This window comes from Dama dama, chromosome 4, assembly GCF_033118175.1.
Source record: "Dama dama isolate Ldn47 chromosome 4, ASM3311817v1, whole genome shotgun sequence".
Classification (NCBI taxonomy): Eukaryota; Metazoa; Chordata; class Mammalia; order Artiodactyla; family Cervidae; genus Dama; species Dama dama.
In genome coordinates, this window is record NC_083684.1 from 52,409,946 (window position 1) to 52,433,466 (window position 23,521).

The window sequence follows — 23,521 nt, forward strand, 5'->3', positions numbered from 1 at the left end:
GCATTTTGAGTGGAAAGAGCCTTGTAGGGAAGGGAGAGTTTGTTTGGATTATGACCCCACCTTCCAGATCTTCCACTCCTGGCCCTCAGGGTCATATTACTGACTTAATTGTGCAGAACTCTCATAAGCAGGCTTGAAACCTGGGAAAAGAAGAGCCCCTCAGTCCGCTGCTCCCAGTTCTCTGATCTGGTCCCATTCCGACACGCCTCCTCCCGGCCCCGAGACCCGCTGGACACGCCCCCTACCTCACGTCTCGCCTCCTGTCTTTGAGAAGTATGAGCTGCGCAGGCGCAGTCCGGCGGTCACGCCCAGAAGTCCCCCGGCCCCACCCGGCGGCTACTTCTAAGTTTTACGACGTGGAGCCTCACGTCGCACAGACGACCAGGTGACTTTGGCCCCTGGTTCTTTTCCCGTATCCCATGTTGCAAACTGCGCGTGAGTGGCACCGTCTGAGGAGGAAATCCAGCGTGGGTCGCCGCGGAGACGACTGTGCAGACTTAGCCAGAGCCCGCGAGGGATGGTGAGTGGCGGTGGGAGTGGGGTTGCGGGAGGCGCTCAAAGCGTGGACCGCCCGAGCGCCGCCGCGCAAGTCCGCCCGTCCCCTCGGGGCTGTGGGCGCTTGAGCAGCGGGGTTGAGGGGGCGCTGGGTTTTCTCTCTCTTTTAGGGTGAGTGCGATTGTGAGACTGAGAGGTGCGCGTTCGTTTTGTGTGACGGAGACACCGAGTGAGTGTTCTTTCTGTGAACGTGGATTACACAGAGCTCTTTGTCCCCGCCGCTGCTTCCGGGCTTCTCTCAAACATGTATGTCTCCCAAAGAATGTGGGCGCTGTTGGGAAATCTGTTTTTGAGTCCTGCAAGACACCTTCCAGCAAGAAAGTACATACCGGCTGCTGAGATCGGAATTTTAAAATCAAGAACTGTCCCTGAGGCCAGGGTTCTGAGAGAGGCCACTTTGTAGGAAGGGGCCTGAGAGTCTGTCCTGGTCGCTGCCCACCCTAAATGGTAAATTCCCCCATTTCTCCTGCCGTCCAGAACTTTAAATAGCCTCCAGCACACTGTGTGGCTGCCAAAAGTTGTATTAATAATTAAATAATGTCCAGCTGTCAAAAGGCTGTTATTAAAAAAAAGAACTGCCCCTGAGACAGGTTCCTACCCCGATCCTTCCTCGGATTACCCTTCCTGGAAGTTCTCTGGGGCTCATTTATACATTTGAGTATGAAAGCATTTCTTGAGCTCAGACGGCAGAGACCTGCTATGAGCCTTGATACAGATACCACAGTCCTACTTAATTCTGGTTTTATGTATGAGATCACGGCGGATTTAGTAGCTTGGAAGGATGGAACACAATAAATGCTTAGCATTGCCTTTATTGTGGTGTCATTCACCCTTCAGATTTCTATAAATCAATGACGAAAATATGAAGTTAATGTGATGAGTGCTTCTATATCAAAGGGCTGCTGCTGCTACTGCTGCTAAGTCACTTCAGTCGTGTCCGACTCTATGTGACCCCATAGACGGCGGCCCACCAGGCTCCCCGGTCCCTGGGATTCTCCAGGCAAGAACAATGGAGTGGGCAGCCATTTCCTTCTCCAGTGCATGAAAGTGAAAAGTGAAAGTGAAGTCGCTCAGTCGTGTCTGACTCTTAGCGACCCCATGGACTGCAGCCCACCAGGCTCCTCCGTCCATGGGATTTTCCAGGCAAGAGTACTGGAGTCGGGTGCCATTGCCTTCTCCTATATCAAAGGGCTAGGTGGAGCTAATTTTCCAGTGTTCTGACCCAGGGGTCCTTTGTGTTTGGGGGCTTACAAGGGACCACAAACTCTTTGTAACTGTCTAGAATTACCGCATATATTTGTAAAAATGAATTTTTCAAAGGTGTGCATAACCTTAACAGATTAGACCTGGGTAACTGATCTGCAATGAAAGATTTTTATACTTTTGGATGATTTTTCACAAAATTAATGATTATACAAATGGAATGGTTAAGAAAATCACAGGACATCCATGAGTTAAAATATTATATAGATAATAAAATTCCTGTTCATAAGAATTAGTCATTACAAGAAAAAAATGGCTATGATCTAATGTTGAGCAATGTTAATATACTGTAGTTATAAAACAGTAGTCAAGAAAATTTGAAAGCAGCAGCTCATTTTTTTTTTTAGCAGCTCATTTTAAAAAAAGAATTTTGTAAAAACTTTTGCAAGGATTGTAGACAAAATGATAATTGGTTTTTCAGAGAAGAATGAAAGTGTTCAGCTACATTTACTGAGCATTTTCTATGTACCCAGAACTTTTCTATCTACTTGGTATACATGTTCACATTAATTTGTGAAAGCAGTTTCCCTTTGCATTGATGTTAGAGTGTTTATGGTGAAATGTCTCTAATTATCATCAGTGCAATACAGCTAAAGGGTATTCAGGAAGTGAATATACTTAAGTGGTATTTTAATCATGTTGAGTTTTTCATCGTAGGTCTGATATTAACAAATCTTTTTAATGAGGAAAATATAGCCTCTTTCCAAAGTCATGTCTATAAATATTTTAATACTTTGAAATATCTTTATATTTTATTTATGATAATGGAATTAATACAGGTTTACTGCCAAAAAATAAGCCTGTGTTCACTTCCTTAAGGAATTTGTTGAGAAAAAAGCAAGGATAATCCATAATCTCCCTAGAGATAATCACTTTAACATTTTGGTGTGTGTGTATATATATATATATATATATATATATATATGTTTTTTTTTTTATTCTATAGTTGTGTGGCTTTGTTTTGGCAGAATAAAATTGATCAAGTAAAGGAGACAAAAGAGTCCAACTCATAGTTCAAAAAATCTAATCTAATCCAATAATAAATTTCTTTATACCCTGTATATGTAAGGAGAAGAGGGAAGGGCAGAGAATCTTGTGTGAAAAGCATTACAAACAGTTATGCCTTTTATTTATTGCAAATGTTATTTGAAACAATTACCAGGGCACCATATTACTAAGGGAGACATCTTTTCAGAGTTAATAACTTAGAAGTTTGACCTTACTTTCTGAAAAAATAACATTAATCTCTAATTTCCAGGTGTCTTGCAAGTACAAGCAATATTTACAAACATAGTTGTTATACTAGAAAATAAAGATAATATTTATAAATATTTATGTAAATATGTGAAGAATAAAATTGATTCTCCAGTTGTAGTCTCAGTTTTATCATACTATTCTTTGAACTGATTTATGATTCTGAAAAGTTTTTCTTGCTCTCTATGGCTGCTGCAGACTGAGGAAACGCATAGTTTCTCTTTTCTTGTCTAATAATCTCTCTTTTTTAAAATCATGATTTTATAAAGCAGAAATCTATTTTCTCAAATGTAGCTCCTAAAATTTTATTAAATATTAGAATTATAAGAGGAAGCTCAAGAAGCACAAGTTTTACTATAATAAAACCCGGAAGCATCAGAATTAACTTGTTTTTATAATGAAAGAAAGATTAAGGAATATGGAATGATTTTCTTCTTTAGTAATAATAGAAAATTTACATTAGTCATCATGATGTACAGTTTAGTATGTATATGGATTATTTTGCCTGTTTAGTATGTATATGGATTATTTTGCCTGGTCTTCAAAATAGTCATATATGATTTTTTTTATCCTTACTTTGCTGATGAGGAAATCAGCATTGAAATGTTTTTCTTAATTTCAGTGGGATGCCACCTCCTAAATTATGCATGCCTTCTTCACTGAGCAATTCTTTAAATATTGTTTTCCATTAGTTATATGGTTTAATATCATCCTTATTAAGAATTGCATGGCATATATGTCACAATATAGCAGACTATAATATATTTAACCTTTTTGCTTGCAGTGAGATTTTAATGTTTTTAATTGTGGACCATCAAAAATTATTCTCTGATGAACATCCTTGTGTATAAACTTTGTAAATTTATATAGTTATTTCCTTTAAAATTTTTTGAAAAGTGGTATTTTGTAGTAAAAAAAAATCATACTTCTTTTAATTGTTTAAAATATGCCAGACCTGGAAAGTATAATATTTGAGTTAGTGTAATTACTAAAGACATAATTGCTTCCTTCAGAGCACTTATAATCTGTGAAGGAATTTAAAACCTGAATAGGAATAGGGCTTTCCTGGTGATTCAGTGGTTAAGAATCCACCTGGCAATGCAGAAGACATAGGTTCAATCCCCGGTCCAGGAAGATTCCCACATGCCTTGGAGCAACTAAGCCGGTGTGCCACAACTACCGAGCCTGTGCTCTAGGGCCTCGCAAGCCACAGCTACTGAAGCCCATGCACCCTAAAGCCCATGCTCCACAAGAGAAGCCATAGCAATGAGAAGCCTGCACACCGCAACTAGAGAATAGCCTAAAACTAGAGAAAAGCCAGTGCCACAGCAAAGACAGCACAGCCAAAAACAAATAAATAAATAAATTTTTAAAAATTAAAAAACAATCTGAATAGGGATAATTATAAAGTAGTATGTGATAAAGGCCACTGGTGAGAGTTAAGTGACCTGCCTAAAGGAGACATCTGGGTGACTGTAGTGACAGTAAGAATATAAACAAGTAACACTGAGCACATGGGATCTGTATGGCAATATAAGTGGATATTTTTACTATAACCTTTATAGCTTGTAGACATCATTCTAGTATGAGATGTATAGCAAAATTATAGGTAAAGTAATTCAGTAGCTTTCTGGAGGGTATCATGACATAACTGACTGGTTCAGAAACAAAAATTCTTCTGTCAAAAAGATCTGAAATAAAGATGCATTGAGACTGTCATCACTTCACAAAAGAGATTACTCAGGGACTGTTCCCAAGTTTTTTGTAGCCAAAATTCCAACATAACTGAGAAAAAAGTATAAAATGAGATATTAGGATCCAAAGGAAACAAAAGCCATTTAGTAAAATAATGTGAATTTAAAGAAGAAAGAACTTTTGGGAAGTCTTCACCTTAAGTTAAAAAAATCTTTCAAATTCCTATGTAAATTGTTACAATGATTATGAGGTAACCTTTTAAAAGAAACAAGATCTAAGCAAAAAGATAGGGATTGCTTATGTCAAATTCTGATCATGGCAAAGGTGTATTTTATGTCTTCAGTAGTCTTATTTGATTGTTTCATGTATGGACTAAAAACAATTGAATGCACAGTGATTCATTTCTAAAGACATCCCCACAACAAAAAACAATGCAAAACATAACCAAAAATATAAGAGCTCTTAGCATGTAGACATACAAATTTCTAGACATTTCTATCTTCTGTTTTATTATTGTCATTCTTTTCTCTGTATTGATTAATATGCTGCTATATTTTATAAATAGAAATACATTAAACTTGACTTTTCTATGGATGTAAATGAAACATTTTCCACTTCGTTAAATATTCTTCCCAATTTAACATTTAATGACTACTTTGTATTCTAGTATATTGTTGGTCTGTCATATATTTAACTAATAAGCTTTGCTGGACTTAGAATGCTGAACATTTCTTGTCCATCTCTAATATTTTGATCAACTGCAACCACTTTCAAGGCCGCAAAGAGGTTTTAATTTGGATTACATAGCCTCTTTTCTGTCTTGAAGTTCGCAATGGAAAGAGGAAGATCTGCTCAGAGCAAGACACAGCTGCCCAATCTCAGATTCATGTCAATCTGATCACAATGGTACATTGGTCATAAAATTTTCTACTGAAGTATCTGGGTCTGGGTTTCAATGCAGAAGTGACTCTGCAGCTGAGGCCTCTGGGAAATGAGTGAGGAATGCATTTGTCCAGAATCCTAACTTATCCAAGTTGGGTGTGATGGGAAGTGATTAGGAATCTGGAATGGAAGAGCATAAATGGTGATATTAACTAAAGCCCAGTGTGGAAACCCTAAAGCACATCTGAAAGTCTTTCTCTTCTCCCAGGTCTGTGTTTTTTGGACTTGGCTTTTCTGATAGAGAAGCCCAGAGGACTGATCAGCTCTTACAGGTCTAAAACCATGGCCCATGTAAGTTAATGTTTCTCTTCTCATTGAAATATATGTGTGTTTTTTAGGTCATGTAAACATTTTCATTAATTTTCCTGAAGTTTCCTAAGAGAAAGTTTGTGCAAATAACCTGTTTCCTAAATAAATAAATAACCTGTTTCCTAACTATTGTTCCAGAGAAATATGAGGTCAGATTACCTAGCACTGTCTCTGTTTGGCCCATTCGAAACTATCATTCATATCATTATTTCCCAGATTATTTAGTATATTTTAAGTGCCCATTTTTCAATTAAGGGCAGTGATGGAATAATGGGGCTTAAAGTTCTTTGAAGTAAAGATTTATGCTGTGCAGGTCAGATTTCTAGCCTGAAGATAGAGACAGTTCAGTTTAGTCACTCACTTGAGTCCGACTCTTTGCGACCCCATGGACTGCAACACGCCAGGCCTCCCTGTCCATCACCAACTCCTGGAGTTTACTCAAACTCATGTCCATTGAGTCGGTGATGCCATCCAACCATCTCATCCTCTGTCGCCCCTTCTCCTCCTGCCCTCAATCTTTCCCAGCATGAGTCTTTTCCAATGAGTCAGTTCTTTGCATCAGGTGGCCAAAGTATTGGAGTTTCAGCTTCAGCATCACTCCTTCCAATGAATAGTCAGGACTGATTTCCTTTAGGAGATATAGTGGTTCTATTTAACTATCCATGGTAAGACTTTGATGTTTTCCACAGATGTGAGATTTCCAGGTAGATGAGGTGGAATTTTTCATTGAATGACCTGAATCTTAATGTGGTATGAAATTCTTGCTTTCTGTGGATTAGGTTATGATTGGGGCTTTTAACATGGCAGTCATGGATTTGCTAGGAAAGCCATGAGACATAAATACTAAGGCTATTTTGTTGTTGAATGAGACATGCTACATTTGTGTAACATCTGTATATTGACCAGCCTTCTTCAGTATCATTTACGTCAAATGAGTTATCTTTTACTGCATAATTAATTCCTCTGAAATTAATTAACTTAATTAATTACTCTGTATCTTAAAGCAGCAAACATTTATCTCACAGTTTCAGTCAGTCAGCTATTGAGATGTGGCTTAGCTTGACTCTTCTGCCCTGGGTCTCTTACAGGGTTATCAACGTGTTGGTCAGGTTTGCAGTCATTTTAAAGCCCAACTCTGAGTGGATCTGCATCCAAGCTCACTGAAGTGGTTGTTGACTTGATGCAACAAGATGGCTGTTGGATTGAGGGCCTCACTTCCTCAGTAGCTGTTGCCTGGCAGCTGTTCTTGGTTTATTGTTATGTGGGCCTCTCCTTAGAGCAGCTCACAACATGGTAGCTGGCTTCCACGGAGTGAGCAAGTGAGACTGCAAGAGAGAATAAGCAATGTGGAAATCATAGCTTTTTATAAGCTAACGTCAAACATGACATTCCATCACTTTTCTATATTCTATTCTATCAGAAATAATTCTCTCAGTTCAGCTCACATTCAAAGGGAGAGGATTACATGAGGACAAAAATTCCAGGAAATGGAGATTATTGGTAATCAATAAAGTTACCTGCCACACTCAGAATAAGGAACACGTTCAGTGAGAAATGGTAGATGACAACAACAATGCATATCAATATATGTAGTTGGTGAAAACAGGACCTTAGAATTGTGGGAAACTTTCCAAATGTTGTGTATCTAATTGTGTAAATGATTAAATCTGATTTACTTATAAAATACAATGTCATATACCAAAATAATACATGGATTTATTGAACAAAGCAAAAATGCTTATGGCAATATCTAACATAATGAAGTACTTATTGCTTATTTCAAATCCTGAAAGATGATGCTATTAAAGTGCTGCAGTCAATATGCCAGCAAATCTGGAAAACTCAGCAGTGGCCATAGGACTGGAAAAGGTCAATTTTCATTCCAATCCCAAAGAAGGGCAATTCCAAAGAATGTTCAAACTACCGCAAAATTGCACTCGTTTCACATGCTAGCAAAGTAATGCTCAAAATCCTCCAAGCTAGGCTTCAACGATATGTGAACCGAGAGCTTCCAGATATACAAGGTGGATTTAGAAAATGCAGAGGAACCAAAGATCAAATTGCCATCTGTTGGATCATAGAAAAAGCTAGAGAATCTAGAAAAACATCTACATCTTCTTCATTGACTACACTAAAGATTTTGTATAGATCACAATAAACTGTGCAAAATTCTTAAAGAGATGGAAATACCAGACCACCTTACCTGCCTCCTGCAAAACCTGTATGCAGGTCAAGAAGCAACAGTTAGAACCAGACATGGAACAATGGACTGGTTCAAAATTGGGAAAGGAGTATGACAAGACTGTATATTGTCACCCTGCTTACTTAACTTATATGCAGAGTACATCATGCAAAATGCCAGACTAGGTGAAGCACAAGATGGAATCAAGATTGCCAGGAGAAATACCAGTAACTTCAGATATGCAGATGACACCGCCCTTACGACAGAAAGTGAAGAAGAAATAAAGAGCCTCTTGATGAAGGGGAAAAGAGGAGAGTGAAAAAGCTGGCTTAAAATGCAACATTAAAAAAAAAAAAAGATTATGGCATATAATGCCATCACTTCATGGCAAATAGGTGGAGGACCAATGCAAGCAGTGACAGACTTTATTTTCGTGGGCTGCAAAATCACTGTAGACGGAGACAACAGTCATGAAATTAAAAGACATTTGCTCTTTGGAAGAAAAGCAATGACAATCCTACACAGCATATTAAAAAGCAGAGACATTACTTTGCTGACAAATGTCCATCTAATCAAAGCTATGATTTCCCCAGTAGTCATGTGTGGATGTGAGAGCTGGACAACAAAAAAGGCTGAGTGACAAAGAATTGATAACCTTCAAACTGTGGTGCTGGTGAAGATTCTTGAGAGTCCCTTGTACTGCAAGGAGATCCAACAAGTCCATCCTAAAGGAAATTAGTCCTGAATATTGATTGGAAGGACTGATGCTGAAGCTGAAGCTCCAATACTTTGGCTACCTGATGTGAAGAGCTGACTCTTTGGAAAAGACTCATGCTGGGAAAGATTGAAGGCAGAAGGAGAAGGGGGTGACAGAGGATGAGATGGTTGGATGGCATCACCGACTCGATGGACATGAGTTTGAGCAAACTCCGGGAGATGGTGAAGGACAGAGAAGCCTGGCATGCTGCAGTCCATGCAGTCACAAAGAGTCAGACATGACTGGGCGACTGAACAACAATGCTTGAAGGAAGTCTTAATTTTATGCAACCCAGTTTTCTAAAATTTGAAGAAATATTTATTGAGAATTTTTGAGGCAGATATATTTGAACATTATTCTTGTGTAGGCTTTTTAATTTAGGAGGGAAACATTATTATTTTGTCCATTTCCAAATGGTTCAGATATTTAGAAGTATCCAGAGTATGGAAGACATTCGCCCTGTGTCAGCAGGCTTCTTAAAAAATACATATACATTCTGCTTCGGTTTCCTTCCACATTCTAGATTGTCAAGACTGACAATCTAGTAATCATGCTTTCATTTTCTCTTTTCCTGCAGAAAAGTCCATCAATTCCTCTGCTTCTACAGTTTCTTCAGTGACACATGTATTTATGGTTTCAGGGATCATTGACATTCAGTGATGTGGCCATAGGATTCTCTCAGCAGGAGTGGGAATGCCTGGATCCTGTTCAGAAGACTTTGTACCGGGATGTGATGATGGAGAACTATGGTAACTTGGTCTCACTGGGTATGTTCATCAGCCTCAAATAATTTAGGTTAATTTAGAATCTGCTCTATAGGCTATGTATTTTTTCCACTGTGATTTACAGGGCTGCCTTTCAAGAAACTAACTAAATTTGTTTTCCCTCTTTCCCAAAAAGTTGCTAAGCTTTGTCAGGTTAGAAATGGCAGCACCATTAAATACCTTAATCTTCCCTATCCTTCAATCATACTTATATCTCCATGTGTTCTCTTTTTGTATTTGCATCTCTTCCATAATGGCCAAGCAGCTAAATTAGAAATTTGTGGCATATATTGTACAACATGGTCAAAGGATCCAAGTTTTTTGTTCATTTGCTCTAATACTTCATTTTATGATTTGAAACAGTTTTAGGGATATTAGCTTATCACAGGGCCCTGAATTGCTCTCAGAGCCTCCACAGTTTGTATGATAATGGGTTGGATAATTGGAATTTATTTAAAATTGTACCAAAAGCAGTTCATTTCCTAAAACAAAAGTCTTCATCTGATTTGTGGCTGAAAGTTGTGATTGGTGAAAATTACATTCAAAATGGAATGAGTATCTTATAGCTGTCTTTTCTTGTGTCCTCTAGTGATACTAGAGCATAAGAATAAAATTAATAGTTAACATTTTGATTACTGTGTAGTAATCGTTATTCTAGGTACATTATGTGGTTTAACTTATTAAAATAACTTGAGTATTAACTGATTTAATTCCCACAACAGTACTATTATCCCCATTTTATAAAGGAGAATACTGAAGTGCAGTGGGTTTAAATGAATTGTTCAAGGTTATGCCAAAGGCAGGAATTGATTCCAGGCTTCAGAGTATCTTTTTAACCACATTATGCTTGATCTCTAGAGTTAGAAGACATATGAGTTTGAATTTTAAACACAGCAAAACAAAAACTTTACCTTACCAACTGATCTCTGTTCTTTAATTCTCTCATTCTTCTCTAAAATAGTCAATATCATTATGAAATCTTTTATAATCATAATTATAATTTTAATCTTGGCTAGTTGCAATTTATTTCTCCATCCTGTGGCATTCTTTTTTCTTTAAAGCAGGCCATTCCATTTCTAAGCCAAATGTAATTACCTTACTGGAGCAAGGAAAAGAGCCCTGGCTAGTTGTGAGAGAAGAAACAAGAAGTTGGTATACAGGTAAGAGCCAGTCAGGCAGAAGACATCTGTGTAAGTGATAGCCCAGGTGGTATGCACTTGGTAAACATATCCTTGAAACATTAGTTGGAAAGTTTCCTTCTGGTGATGTGTGCTAAGTTGCTGCAGTCAAGTCCAACTCTTTGTGACCCCGTGAACTGTAGCTCACTAAGATCCTCTGTCCATGGCATTTCTGAGCCAAGATTACTGGAGTGGGTTACCATATCCTCCAGGGGATCTTCCTGACCCAGGGATCAAACCTGAGTCTCCTGCATTGCAGGTGGATTCTTTACCGACTGAGCCACCAGGGAAGCCCAGAAACTGCATGTTTAACAATCTTAGAAAGTTTACATTGCTCCATTCCACTTACTCCATATCCTTTTCTTTCTTTTTTTTTTCCATATCCTTTTCAACACTTGATCTTGTCAGTCACTTAAATTCTAGATACTACAGTTGGTATGTAGTAGTATCTTAGTGGTTTTAATTTGCATTTCCATGATGACTAATGATCTTGAGTTTCTTTCATTTACTGATCATTCATATTTTTAGGAGTATTTGTTCAAATCTTTACCCATTTGAAATGATTATTTTCTTACACTTGAGGGGTAACTGTTCTTTATTTTGCAACAGAAGGAAGTTGTTTTGGAACATTAAAAACATTTTCCCCACAATTTCTCTTACCTATTTTATTAATATCTTAGAAGGAGTTTTAAAATTTTTATATATTCCAATTTATCAAATTCCTCTTTTATGATTTTTTTTTGTATACTATAAAAGAAATCTTTGCCTACCCCAAGGTGGCAAAGTTTTTTCCCTACTTTTTCTTGACCTTTTTTAAGTTTTGCTTTTACATTTAGTTCTGTATTCATTTTGAGTTAATTTTTTATTACAGTGTGAGTAGGGTTCAGGACTAACGGTTTTCCTATGGATACAGTTATTCTAGCACCATTTTTTAAAAAAGGAATTTCCTTTCCCCTTTGGATTGCTTTGGCACCCCATTGGGTTATATGTGTGTGTGTCTGTTTCTGGCCTCTGTTGTGTTCTTCATGTTGGCATAGAAAGTGAGAATCTTGAGGTAGATTTTTTCATTTGTGACCTTTGTTGAATTGAGGTAGTTTTATTTTGTTCCTAGTTTGCTGCTTTCTTTTTTGTTGTTGTTTGTTTTTTCTATGAATGGGCATTCAGTTTTGTCAAATGCTTTATCTGAGTCTATTAAAAATTTTTTTCAAAACTTGACATTTCTTGTGTCTCCTCGTAATCCTTCCTCCTCTGTCTCCTTTCAACTTCCCTAGGTAAGCACTGATCTACTTTCTACTTTCTATCACAATTGAGTTGATTGCATTTTCTGTAGTTTTACATAAACATGATAATGTGAAGTTTTTCATCTTCCTTAGTCAGTGTAATTATGTTGAAGTTCATCATGTTGCTATTTGTATTTTACTGTTTATTGCTCAGTACTATACCAGTATTTGATTATACCATAGTTTGTTTCTTCATTATTTGTTGATGGACATTTTTGGTTTTTAGCAATAACAAGTTAAGATGCTGCAGACATTTGTTTACAAGTTTTTGAATGGACATATGCTTTCATTTCTTTAGGCTAAATACCGAGCAGTTGAATGCCTGGATTATATGGGATGTGTATGATTAAATGTGTAAGATTTAAAATTAAAATTTATTTATTTATTTTTGGCCATGCTGGGTCCTTGCTGAGGCTCAAGGGCTCTCTCTAGTTGCAGTGCGTGGCTTCTCACTGTGGTGGCTTCTCTTGTTGCAGAGCATGGGCTCTAGGGTGTGGGTTTCAGTAGTTGTGGCTCACAGGCTCAGCTGCCTGGTGGCATGTGGAATCTTCCTTGATCAGGGATTGTACCTGCGTGCCCTGCATTGGCAGGTGGATTCTTAACCACTGGACCACCAAGGAAGTCCAAGATTTTAAATTTAGATAAATAAGATTATATATTTAAATTTGTAAGAAACTTTTATAGAGTTTTTATACCATTTCACATCTCCACCAGCTCTAAGAGAAGGGTGGATCGTCCATATCTTATGAACAATTGGTATGATCAGTCTTTTTAATTTTGGCCTTTCAAATAAGTATATAGTGGCATTTTGTTGTGGCTTAAATCTGATTCTCTGTAATGGCTAATGATATTGAGTATCTTATTTACTGTTTCTTTGGTACAGTATCTTTTAAAATCTTTTCTCTGTTTTCTTATTGAACTTGTAAGTTACTTTTCATATTCTACATTAAAATATAATGTTTTTAATATTCTCTTTTTCATTGTGATTTTTCTTTTCATTCTTGTAGCAGTATGTTTTAGAGAACAGAAGTTTTTAACTTTCACAAAATTGAGTTTACCTATTTATTCTTTATGAATCATGACTTTCGGTGTATCTAAGAATTCTCCTTGCTGTCCAAGGGACTCTTAAGAGTCTTCGTCAACACCACAGTTCAAAAGCATCAATTCTTTGGCACTCAGACTTTCTTTATAGTCCAACTCTCACATCCATACATGACTACTGGAAAAACCACAGCTTTGACTAGACTGACCTTTGTTGGCAAAGTAATGTCTCTGCTTTTTAATATGCTGTCTAGGTTGACCATACCTTTTCTTCCAAGGAGCAAGCGTCTTTTAATTTCATGGATGCAGTCACTATCTGCAGTGATTTTGGAGCCCAAAAAAATAAAGTCTGTCACTGTTTCCACTGTTTCCGAATCTATTTGCCATGAAGTGATGATCTTAGTTTTCTGAATGTTGAGTTTTAGGCCAACTTTTCACTCTCCTCTTTCACTTTCATCAAGAGGCTCTTTAGTTCTTCTTTACTTTCTGCCATAAGTGTGGTGTCATCTGCATATCTGAGGTTATTGTTATTTCCCCCGGCAGTCTTGATTCCAGTTTGTGCTTCATCCAGTCCAGCATTTCTCATGATGTACTCTGCATATAAGTTAAGTAAGCAGGGAGACAATATACAGCCTTGACGTACTTCTTTCCCAATTTGGAACCAGTCTGTTGTTCCATGTTCAATTCTAACTGTTGCTTCTAGACCTGCATATAGATTTCTCAGGAGGCAGGTCAGGTGGTCTGGTATTCCAGCCAGTCCATCCTAAAGGAAATTGGTCCTGAATATTCATTGGAAGGACTGATACTGAAGCTGAAACTCTGATACACTGGCCACCTGATGTGAAGAACTGACTCATTTGAAAAGACCCTGAAGCTGGGAAAGATTGAAGGTGGGAGGAGAAGGGGACAACAGAGGATGAGATGGTTGGATGGCATCACCGACTCAATGGACATGAGTTTGAGTAAACTCCAGGAGTTGGTGATGGATGAGGAGGCCTGGCATGCTGCAGTCCATGGGATCACAGAGTCGGACACGACTGAGTGACTGAACTGAATTGAACTGAGCTGAAGAATTCTTTGCCTAGCCCAAGGTCACACATTTTTTTCCTGTTTTCTTCTAGAAGTTGCACATTTTTGTTTAATGTTCAGGTCTGTGATCCGTTTTTTATTTCATTTTTATTTATGAAAGTCTGCATTCTCTTTTTCTTTTTCCTTTTTGGCATATGGGTATCCCAGTTGTTCCTGCATCATTTCTTTATTCACTATTGCCTTTGAAATGATGAAAGTAAAATTTTCACATATGTATTGATCTATTTCTGATAATCTGTTCCATTGGTTATATGTCAATTTGATGTGTCTTGCTGATTACATATCTTCATAAGTCTTATAATTAAGTAGTGTTATTTAGTCCTTGTATTACAGTCTTTTCAAAGTTTATTCTACATCCTTTGCATTTCCTTATAAATTTTAGGATCAGCTTGTCAGTTTCATCATAGACAACAAAAATGTCTGCTAGGACTTTTTAATGAAATTACATTAAATCTATAAATCAATTCAGCAATAATTATTGACATCTTAATAATACCAAGTTTTACATCCCATGAACATGATATATCTCTCCATTTATTTATTTATTCATATTTCTCAGCAGTGTTTTGTAGTTTATAGTGTACAGGTCTTACACATATTTTTTGAGATATATCCCTCATGATATCCTGTTTTTGGTACTACTTTAAAGTTTTTAAAATTTGAATTCCTGAGTGTTCTCTCATATTTATTGTACATGTTGATTGTATATGCTTCAGCCTTGCTAAACTGAGTTATTATCTTCTAGTAGCTGTTTTGTAGATTACATTTGACTTTCTACATGTGTGATTAAGTAATCTTGATGAGTGACATTTTTGTTTCTTAGCTTTTTTCCTGCTTGCCTTTATTTATTTTCTTGACTTGCTGCACTGCCTGGAACTTCTAGTCCAATGTTGAATAGAAGTGCTGAGACCATAACTTTTTATTGTTCCTGATCATATGTGGTAGGCATAATTCTCTCACCATTGGATATGATGTTAGCTGTGGGTTTTTGGCAGATGATCTTTATTAGGATAAGTTCTTTTTTTCTCATTTGCTGTAATTTTATTTTTAGATTTTCTTTAATGTGAACTATTTTTTTGAAGTCTTTATTGAATTTGTTACAATATTGTTTCTGTTATTTATGTTATGGTTTTTTGCCTGCAAAACATGTGGGATCTTAGCTTCCCGACCAGGGGTTGAACCCACACCCCCTGCATTGGAAGTCGAATTCTTAACCATTGGATCACCAAGAAAGTCCCTGCTGTGAGTTTTTATGAGGGACAGATATGACTTTTATTAAATGCTTAAAAAAAAATTTTTTTAGACATGATCCATATGGGTTTTCTAGTTAATTATATTGATGGAATTTTCAAATATTAAACCAGTCTTGTATTCCTGAGATTGATCATTGATATGGTCTGAATGTTTCTATACCCCAGTGTGCACGTATTGAAATCCTAACCCCCAAAGATAATGGCATTTGGAGGAAAAGCCCTTGGAATTTGCTTAGGGCATGAAGGTAGAGCCCTCATGAGTAGAATTAGTGTTCTTATTTAGAATTTCCACACAGATTCCTAACCCCTTACACTGTATGAGAATGCATTGAGAGGGTACTGGCTATGAACTAGGAAGAAGGCCCTTCCCAGAATATGATCATACTGGTCCCTTGATCTTGGACTTCTCAGCCTTTGGAACTGTGAGAAATAAATTTCTGTGTTTATGAGCTACCCAGGGTATTTTTTGTTACAGTAGCCCAAATGGACTAAGACAGGCATAATGTATTATCTTTTTTATATGTTGATCAATTCTGTTAAGATAGTGTTTAGTATTTTGCATATATGTTTACAAAGACTTCCCAGATGGTTCAGTGATAATCCACCTGCCAAGCAGGACCTGCCAAGCAGGTTCAATCCCTGGGTCAGGAAGATTCCCTGGGGAAGGAAATGGCAACCCACTCCATTATTCTTGCTGGGTAATTCCATGGACAGAGGAGCCTGGCAGGCTACAGTCCATAGGGTCACAGAGTTGGACATGACTGATCAGCTAAGCATGCACACAAATATATTTACAAGATTTTATACTGTGTAATTTTCACTTCTTATGATGTTTTTCTCCTGTTTGGTATCAGAATAACCAGCTGCATAGAGTGATTCACTCCTCAATTTTCTGAAAGAGTTTGTTTAGAATTGGTAGTACTTCTTCACTAAGTATTTGAAACAATTCACCAGTGAAATCACTTGTGCTTGTAATTTTCTTTATGGGGAGGTTTTCAAATTGTTTTGTAGGTATAGTGTTGCCACACTGATTTATATACTCATGCACATGTCATTGTTGGTAAGGGTGAATGTTGTACTGATCCATACCCAAACAGGCTTCCCTGATAGCTCAGGTGGTAAAGAATCCGCCTGCAATGCAGGAGACCCGGGTTCGATCCCTGGGTTGGGAAGATCCCCTGGAGAAGGAAAAGGCTACCCACTCCAGTATTCTGGCCTGGAGAATTCCATGGACTGTAATAGTCCTTGGGGTCTCAATAAGTTGGACACGACTGAGCGCCTTTCACTTTCACATACCCAGATACCAAATTAAGAAATCTCCTTTTCTGGCTATTTTTGTCCCAGTGTTCCCCCCTTGCTTTCTAGTTTGTCAGTGCTCCCTTTCATTGTTCTTATAGCCAGAAATATTGTGGAGTTTCTGTTGGAATTTTTGTAGCCCATGCTTACCCCCACAATAACTGGGACCTGCCCTTGAAACACGGACATGAAAATGACTTAAGCAAGAAACTCAGCTCAGTCTCAGCTGCTTTGTAAAGTCTTAACTCCTTTCCAAAGCCCTCATGATTTATTTACAGCCTTAATGTAGTTAATTTTTATGTTTTGTCAAGTGTTAATTGTTGAAGTCAGTGAGAAAGGGGGTAGGCCATAGGAACTTCATGCTGCCATACTGGTACTAGAACTTCTTATTTAATGATGAGAAACAATTTTTATCTCTTGTATCACTGCTGATTCATTGCTTTTTATTGCATGGTTTTTACCTGTCACAATCATTTTTATGCCACTATTTTTTTTTATTTTTTGGCCAGGTTAAACTTTCTAAGCCTTTGAATTCTTCCTCTCTTTTTGGCATAAGAGTCTAAATTTTCCCTTTGTCCAGCTATGCTGTATCCATTTTTTTAGATCTAGATATTGAGAAATTACAGTACAGGTGTTAAAATATGTTTATTACTTCTTTTTTTCCTGGCAGCTTTTTTTCTATTTCTTCTGTAGCATCTGATTGGTTTAGGCTTTCTCTTCTGTGGTCAGTTTTGATAAATTTTCCTAGAAAGTAATCCATACTTTCAAAAGTAGTCATGTAGTATGATTCATACAAATTATACCTTACAGTTTAAATAAATTCCTATTTCTTTTAATTCCTCTGGTGGTTCTTGTTTTCCTCTTATTATTATTTGTTTTTAATTGTCTTTTTTAATTGATTTATGTAACACTTCTTATAATGATTTTTTAAAAACACCAGCTCTTTATTTGTTAATGCTACTGTTTTCTAACTCATTATGTTCTACTTTTATCTTTATTTTACTGCCCTCCTCTACTTTGTTGTTTGTTGTTTATTTTTTACATATTAGGCTTTGAGTCTCAAATCACTTTTTTGTAGAGATAATTATTTTAGGTTTTGAGTTCTCTGCCTGGTGATACAATGCCCAAGATTCAGATATGGGCTTGTTTTCTGTGTGGTCCACTTAATAGAATTCTTTTATTTTAGTTTTTCCTTCCTGTCGTGATCTAGCCTTTTTGGAGAAAGCATTTTCATTTCCACATGAAAGCTCTTTTGGTTTCTAGTATTTATTAATTTCCATTGTTATCAATTTTGAAGCATGTTGTTAATATTCTTTCAATTTTTTATACACATACCACACCATACACTAGTTACAAGAAGATATTTTTTGCCCTCAACTCATAGCCTCCTCATTAAACACTTTGTATTTTGATCAAGATACTTCACAGAGACTTTATCATTCAGCCCCCAACTGCTAATTGTTTTTCATATAATTATTGGTGCTCTTCTAGACTCTTTTGTATAATTCAAGTTCCCTCTTTTGCCCAAAGTCCCTAAATGTTCAAAATACTACATGACTTGTAGGTATACCTGGTATATATCAGAGAACTGATTGACAAACTTTTCTGGGGATGACCAGAATGGTTGATGATGATGATGTGATGTTTAGTCGCTAAGTTGTATCCAACTCTTATGACCCCATGGACAGTAGCCTGCCAGGCTCTTCTGTCCCTGGGATTTCCCAGGCAAGAATACTGGAATGGGTTGCTATTTCAGTTTCCAGAAGATCTTCCCAAACAAGGGATCGAATCCATGTCTCCTTCATTGGTAGGCAGATACTTTACCATCAGGGTAAAGCCTTGATCAGAATGGTTGGCCTTGGTTAGAAAGGAAAGCTAGAGAGGACCTGAGAAAAGCTATGAAGGAATGAATGAGATTGAACATCTATAAGGATGATAAATAATAAAGTGTCAGGGGAGGAGTAACTAAGACCCTCAGTATCTTAATTTATTATGAAGAATAAATAAAAGAACATGTGGCTATGCACAGAGGTAAAGAGGCACAGTGGTGGAAATGAATATTTTTAGAGGAATTGTAATTGAAGACTGATCAGGTATAAATAATTGCCTTTTGAAATTTTATATATGTACATATTTATATTTTAGATAGAAATGGTATTTAGAGATGGCTGATACTGGCTCTCTAGGGACAAGATTTTGCATATCATCCTAAGTCTAGTTTCAGTTACATTACACTGATAGCTTGAAATTGCCTGTGGTGGGACTGTTTACACCATAGACATTGGCAAACACTATAAATCAGGGCTGGATGTGTCTGTGTGTGTCTTTGTAGAGCTGGTTGTTAAACATTTACCAGCACTGTACTGCATAAACTTAATTTTTCTGAGCCCTCCTTTTAAATTTTCAAGTTTTATAACTATTTTAGAGTTCTTTAAACCATCTCTGGGTGAAATTTTCAGTTTTTCTCTTAATTCTATAAAATGTTTTGTGGTCAAAGGAACTTTTTTCTTATTTGTTTTAGATTTGGACTCAAGATAGGAAATAACCAGCAATGGAAAAGCATACATTTATAAAAAACGTTCATCTCTTACTCTACATCACAGAATTGGTAATGGAGAGAAACCATATGAATGTAAGGAATGTGGGAAGGCCTTTAGTCGTCTTACAGACCTAAAAGTACATCAAGTAATTCATACTGGTGAGAAACCGTATGAATGTAAGGAATGTGGGAAGGCCTTTAGTCGTTCTACAGATTTAAAAGTACATCAAGTAATTCACACTGGTGAGAAACCGTATGAATGTAAGGAATGTGGGAAGGCTTTTAGTCGTCTTACAGACTTTAAAGTACATAAGAGAATTCATACTGGTGAGAAACCCTATGAATGTGAACAGTGTGGGAAGGCTTTTAGTCGTGCTTCCAACCTTGCTCAACATGCCAGAGTTCATACTGGTGAGAAATGCTATGAATGTAAGGAATGTGGGAAGGCCTTCAGTGATGTTGGAACACTTAAAATACATCAGAGAATTCATACTGGTGAGAAACCGTATGAATGTAAGGAATGTGGGAAGGCCTTTAGTCAAGCCTCAAACCTCATACAGCATGACAGGATTCATACTGGTGAGAAACCCTATGAGTGTAAAGACTGTGGGAAGGCCTTTAGTCATGCTTCACATCTTGTTAGACATGAGAGAATTCATACTGGTAAGAAACCCTATGAATGTAAGGAGTGTGGGAAGGCTTTTAGGAGTAGCCATCAACTTACTATACACCATAGATTTCATACTGGTGAGAAACCGTATGAATGTGAGGCATGTGGGAAGGCCTTTAGTGTGTATGGACGACTTACTCGACATCAGAGTATTCACAGTGGTGAGAGACCTTTTGAATGTAACAAATGTGGGAAGTGCTTTAGGCTCAGTTCAAGCCTTAAAGTACACCAGAGTATTCATACTGGTGAAAAACCCTTTGAATGCCACAAATGTGGGAAGTCCTTTAGGCTTAGTTCAATGCTTAAGGTACATCACAGAATTCACACTGGAGAGAGACTTTGTGGGATATATGTATAGTAGACAGTGGAATTATACAACTTGTAATGAAGAGAATGTGAGAAGGATTTTATATGGTTCAGTTCTTATAAGGCATCAAATAATTTAGGAACTCCTTGGAATTCAAGCAACGTTTGAAGTTTTTCAGTTATGACCCAAATACTGTTCACCTCCAGAGAATTTTATATTGTACTTTATATTAACAAGTCTTTTATGGCATTCCCCTTTTGTTACTATTCACTGAGTGACCAAGCTCTTTGGCCAAGGTTGCAAAGCAGATAAGTGCCTCCAGTTCCCTGGTTGTAGAATTAAGATCCAGCAAGCCATGCAGCATGGCCAAAAAAGGAAAAAAGAAAAATAAAAACCTCCCAACAAAGAAAAGTCCTATGCCTGGTGGCTTCACTGGTGAATTTAAACAAGAACGAATACCAGTCTTTCTCAAATTTTTCAAAAAAATTGAAGAGGAGGGAATACTTCCTAACTGATACTGTGAGACCAGTGCAACCCTGTTAACAAAACTACTAAAAAACCACTACAGTAAAGAAAACTACAGAACAATGTCTCTTATGATCAAAGTACTGGCAAACAGAATTCTGCAGCATATTAAAAGGACTGTACACAATCACCAAATGGATTTATTCCTAGAATGCAAGCATGGTTCATCATTTGAAAGTTCACCAATGTAATATGGCACATCAGCAAAATGAAGGAAAAAACATGATCATGTCAACCGATACAGAAAAAGCATTTGACAAAATTCAACACCCCTTTATAATAAAAACACTCAACAAAATAGGAATAGAAGGAAAGCATCTCCATTGTAACAATAGGTATGTATGAAATTATCTCCACATAATAAAAGCTATATGGAGAGAACAGCATCGAAACATGTATATTATCTATGGTGAAACAGATCACCAGCCCAGGTTGGGTGCATGAGACAAGTGCTCGGGTCTGGTGCACTGGGAAGACCCAGAGGGATCGGGTAGAGAGGGAGGTGGGAGGGGGGATCGGGATGGGGAATACATGTAAATCCATGGCTGATTCATGTCAATGTATGACAAAAACCACTACAATATTGTAAAGTAATTAGCCTCCAACTAATAAAAATAAATGAAAATAAAATAAAAGCTATATGAAAGACCAATAGGAAGCATAATACTTGATAAAAGACAAGATTTTTATCTAACATCAAGAAACAAGATAAGCATGTCTGCTTGTACCACGTCTATTCAACACAGCACTGAAAAGTCTCTGCAGATCATTATGCAAGAAAAACAAAGGCATCCAAATTGGAGAGGAAAAAGTAAAATGATCTCTGTTATTAGGTGACATGATGTTATATGTAGAAAACCCTTAAAAGACTACAAAAGAAATCTGTTAGATTTGATAAATGAACTCAGCAAAGTTTCAGGATGCAAAGTCAACATGTAAAAATCAGTTGCATTTCTGTACATTAACAAAAAACAAAATTAAAAGGAAGTTTCAAAAACAAGTCCATTTATAATAGCATCAAAAAGGATGAAATAGTGAAATTAACCAAGGAAGTAAAAGTACTATGAAAGCTACAAAATAAGAAATTATAGAAGACATAAATAAATGGAGAAACATCCCATGTTCATAGATTAGAAGACACTGTTATTAAAATGCCAGTGCTACCCAAAGCAATCTACAGATTCAAAGCAATCCCAATCAAAACCCCAATGATGCTTTTTGCAGAAATACAAAACCCCACCCTGAAATTCAAATGGAATCTCAAAAGGATCTCTAGTCGCCAAAACAATCTTGAAAAGAGCAAATCTAGAGGACTCACATTTCCTGATTTCAAAACCTACTATGAAACTTTAGTAATCAAAACAGTGGTATCTGCATAAAGACAGACATATCCACAAGTGGAACAGAATAGAGAGCCCACAAGTAAACCCTTACATATATAGTCAAGTGATTTTGACAAGGCTACCAAGACCATTCAATGAGGAAAATACTTTTTTCAACAAATATAGCTGGGAAAACTGGACGTCTACACTGAAAAGAAAGAAGGTGGACCCTTACCTAATGTCTTGTACAACAACTATCTCAAAATAGACTGAGGACCTAAACACAAGACTTAAAACAGAACTTTTAGAATAAAACAGGACAAAACTTTCATGACATTGGATTTGGCAATGTTTTCTTGGATATGACATCAAAGACACAGCAAAAGAATTGGACTTGATGAAATTTTAAAAAATTGTATCAAAAGACAGTGTCCATTCAAACAATATCATTGAAACTAATGGAGTATCATTTTCAATAGGTTATTTTTGGAAATTACTTTTCTATAACTATGTATCTTCTTCATTAGATGAGAATGTGTAGATCATTGTCACCTGAAGGAAGAAAGAAAAAACAGGCACTATCCACAGAGTGAAAGGCAGTCCACTGAATGGGGGGAAATATTTGCAAATATGATAAGCAATTATATCCAGAATGTAGAGAAACTTCTAAAACTCAACAGCAATAAAAAAAAAAAAAATGGGTAAAAAACTTAAATAGACATTTCTCCAAATGGAGAATAAGCACATGGAAATACGCTTAACATCACTAATCATTAAGGAAATACAAATCAAAACTACCGTGAGGTGCCACCTGACATCTATTAAGATCACTACTATTGGGGAAAAAAAGAAAAACAGAAAAAGAACAGTGTTGGAAAGGATATAGAGAAATTGGAACCTATCTGCACTACTGGTGGGAATGTAAAATGGTACAACCATTGTAGGAAGTGTATGTAGTTTCCTCAAAAGGTTAAAAAGAGAAGTATGTATGATCCAGCTGTAGGTATAATTGAGGTCAGGGTCTTTAAGAGCTAGTTATACACTGTTCATAGCAGCATTGTTCACATTAGCTCTAACATGGAGGAAATCCAAGAGTCCATAAGCTAAATGTGGTATATATATATAATGGAATATTCCTCAGCCCTTTAAAAGAAGGAAATTTAGTAACATGCCAAACAAAGATGAACTGTGAGGATATTTTGGTGAATGAAGTAAATTGTCACAAGAGGCAAATATTGAATGATTCCACTTACGTGAAGTACTTGGTCAAAAATCATTGAACTTGTAATGGTGGTTGTCA

The 23,521-nt window shown here is 36.8% G+C and overlaps 1 protein-coding gene across 1 annotated transcript in view; it reads left to right on the plus strand.

Moving 5' to 3' along the window:
• Positions 1 to 314: 314 nt before the first annotated feature.
• The window catches only part of LOC133055076 (zinc finger protein 607-like), a 47,426-nt gene continuing 24,219 nt past the window's right edge, over positions 315 to 23,521 (plus strand). Inside the window, 5 exon segments of the mRNA XM_061140548.1 lie at positions 315 to 520; positions 5,918 to 6,000; positions 9,598 to 9,724; positions 10,783 to 10,881; positions 19,380 to 20,419. Coding sequence (XP_060996531.1) covers positions 5,992 to 6,000; positions 9,598 to 9,724; positions 10,783 to 10,881; positions 19,380 to 20,419 — 1,275 coding nt within the window. The 5' untranslated portion in view covers positions 315 to 520; positions 5,918 to 5,991.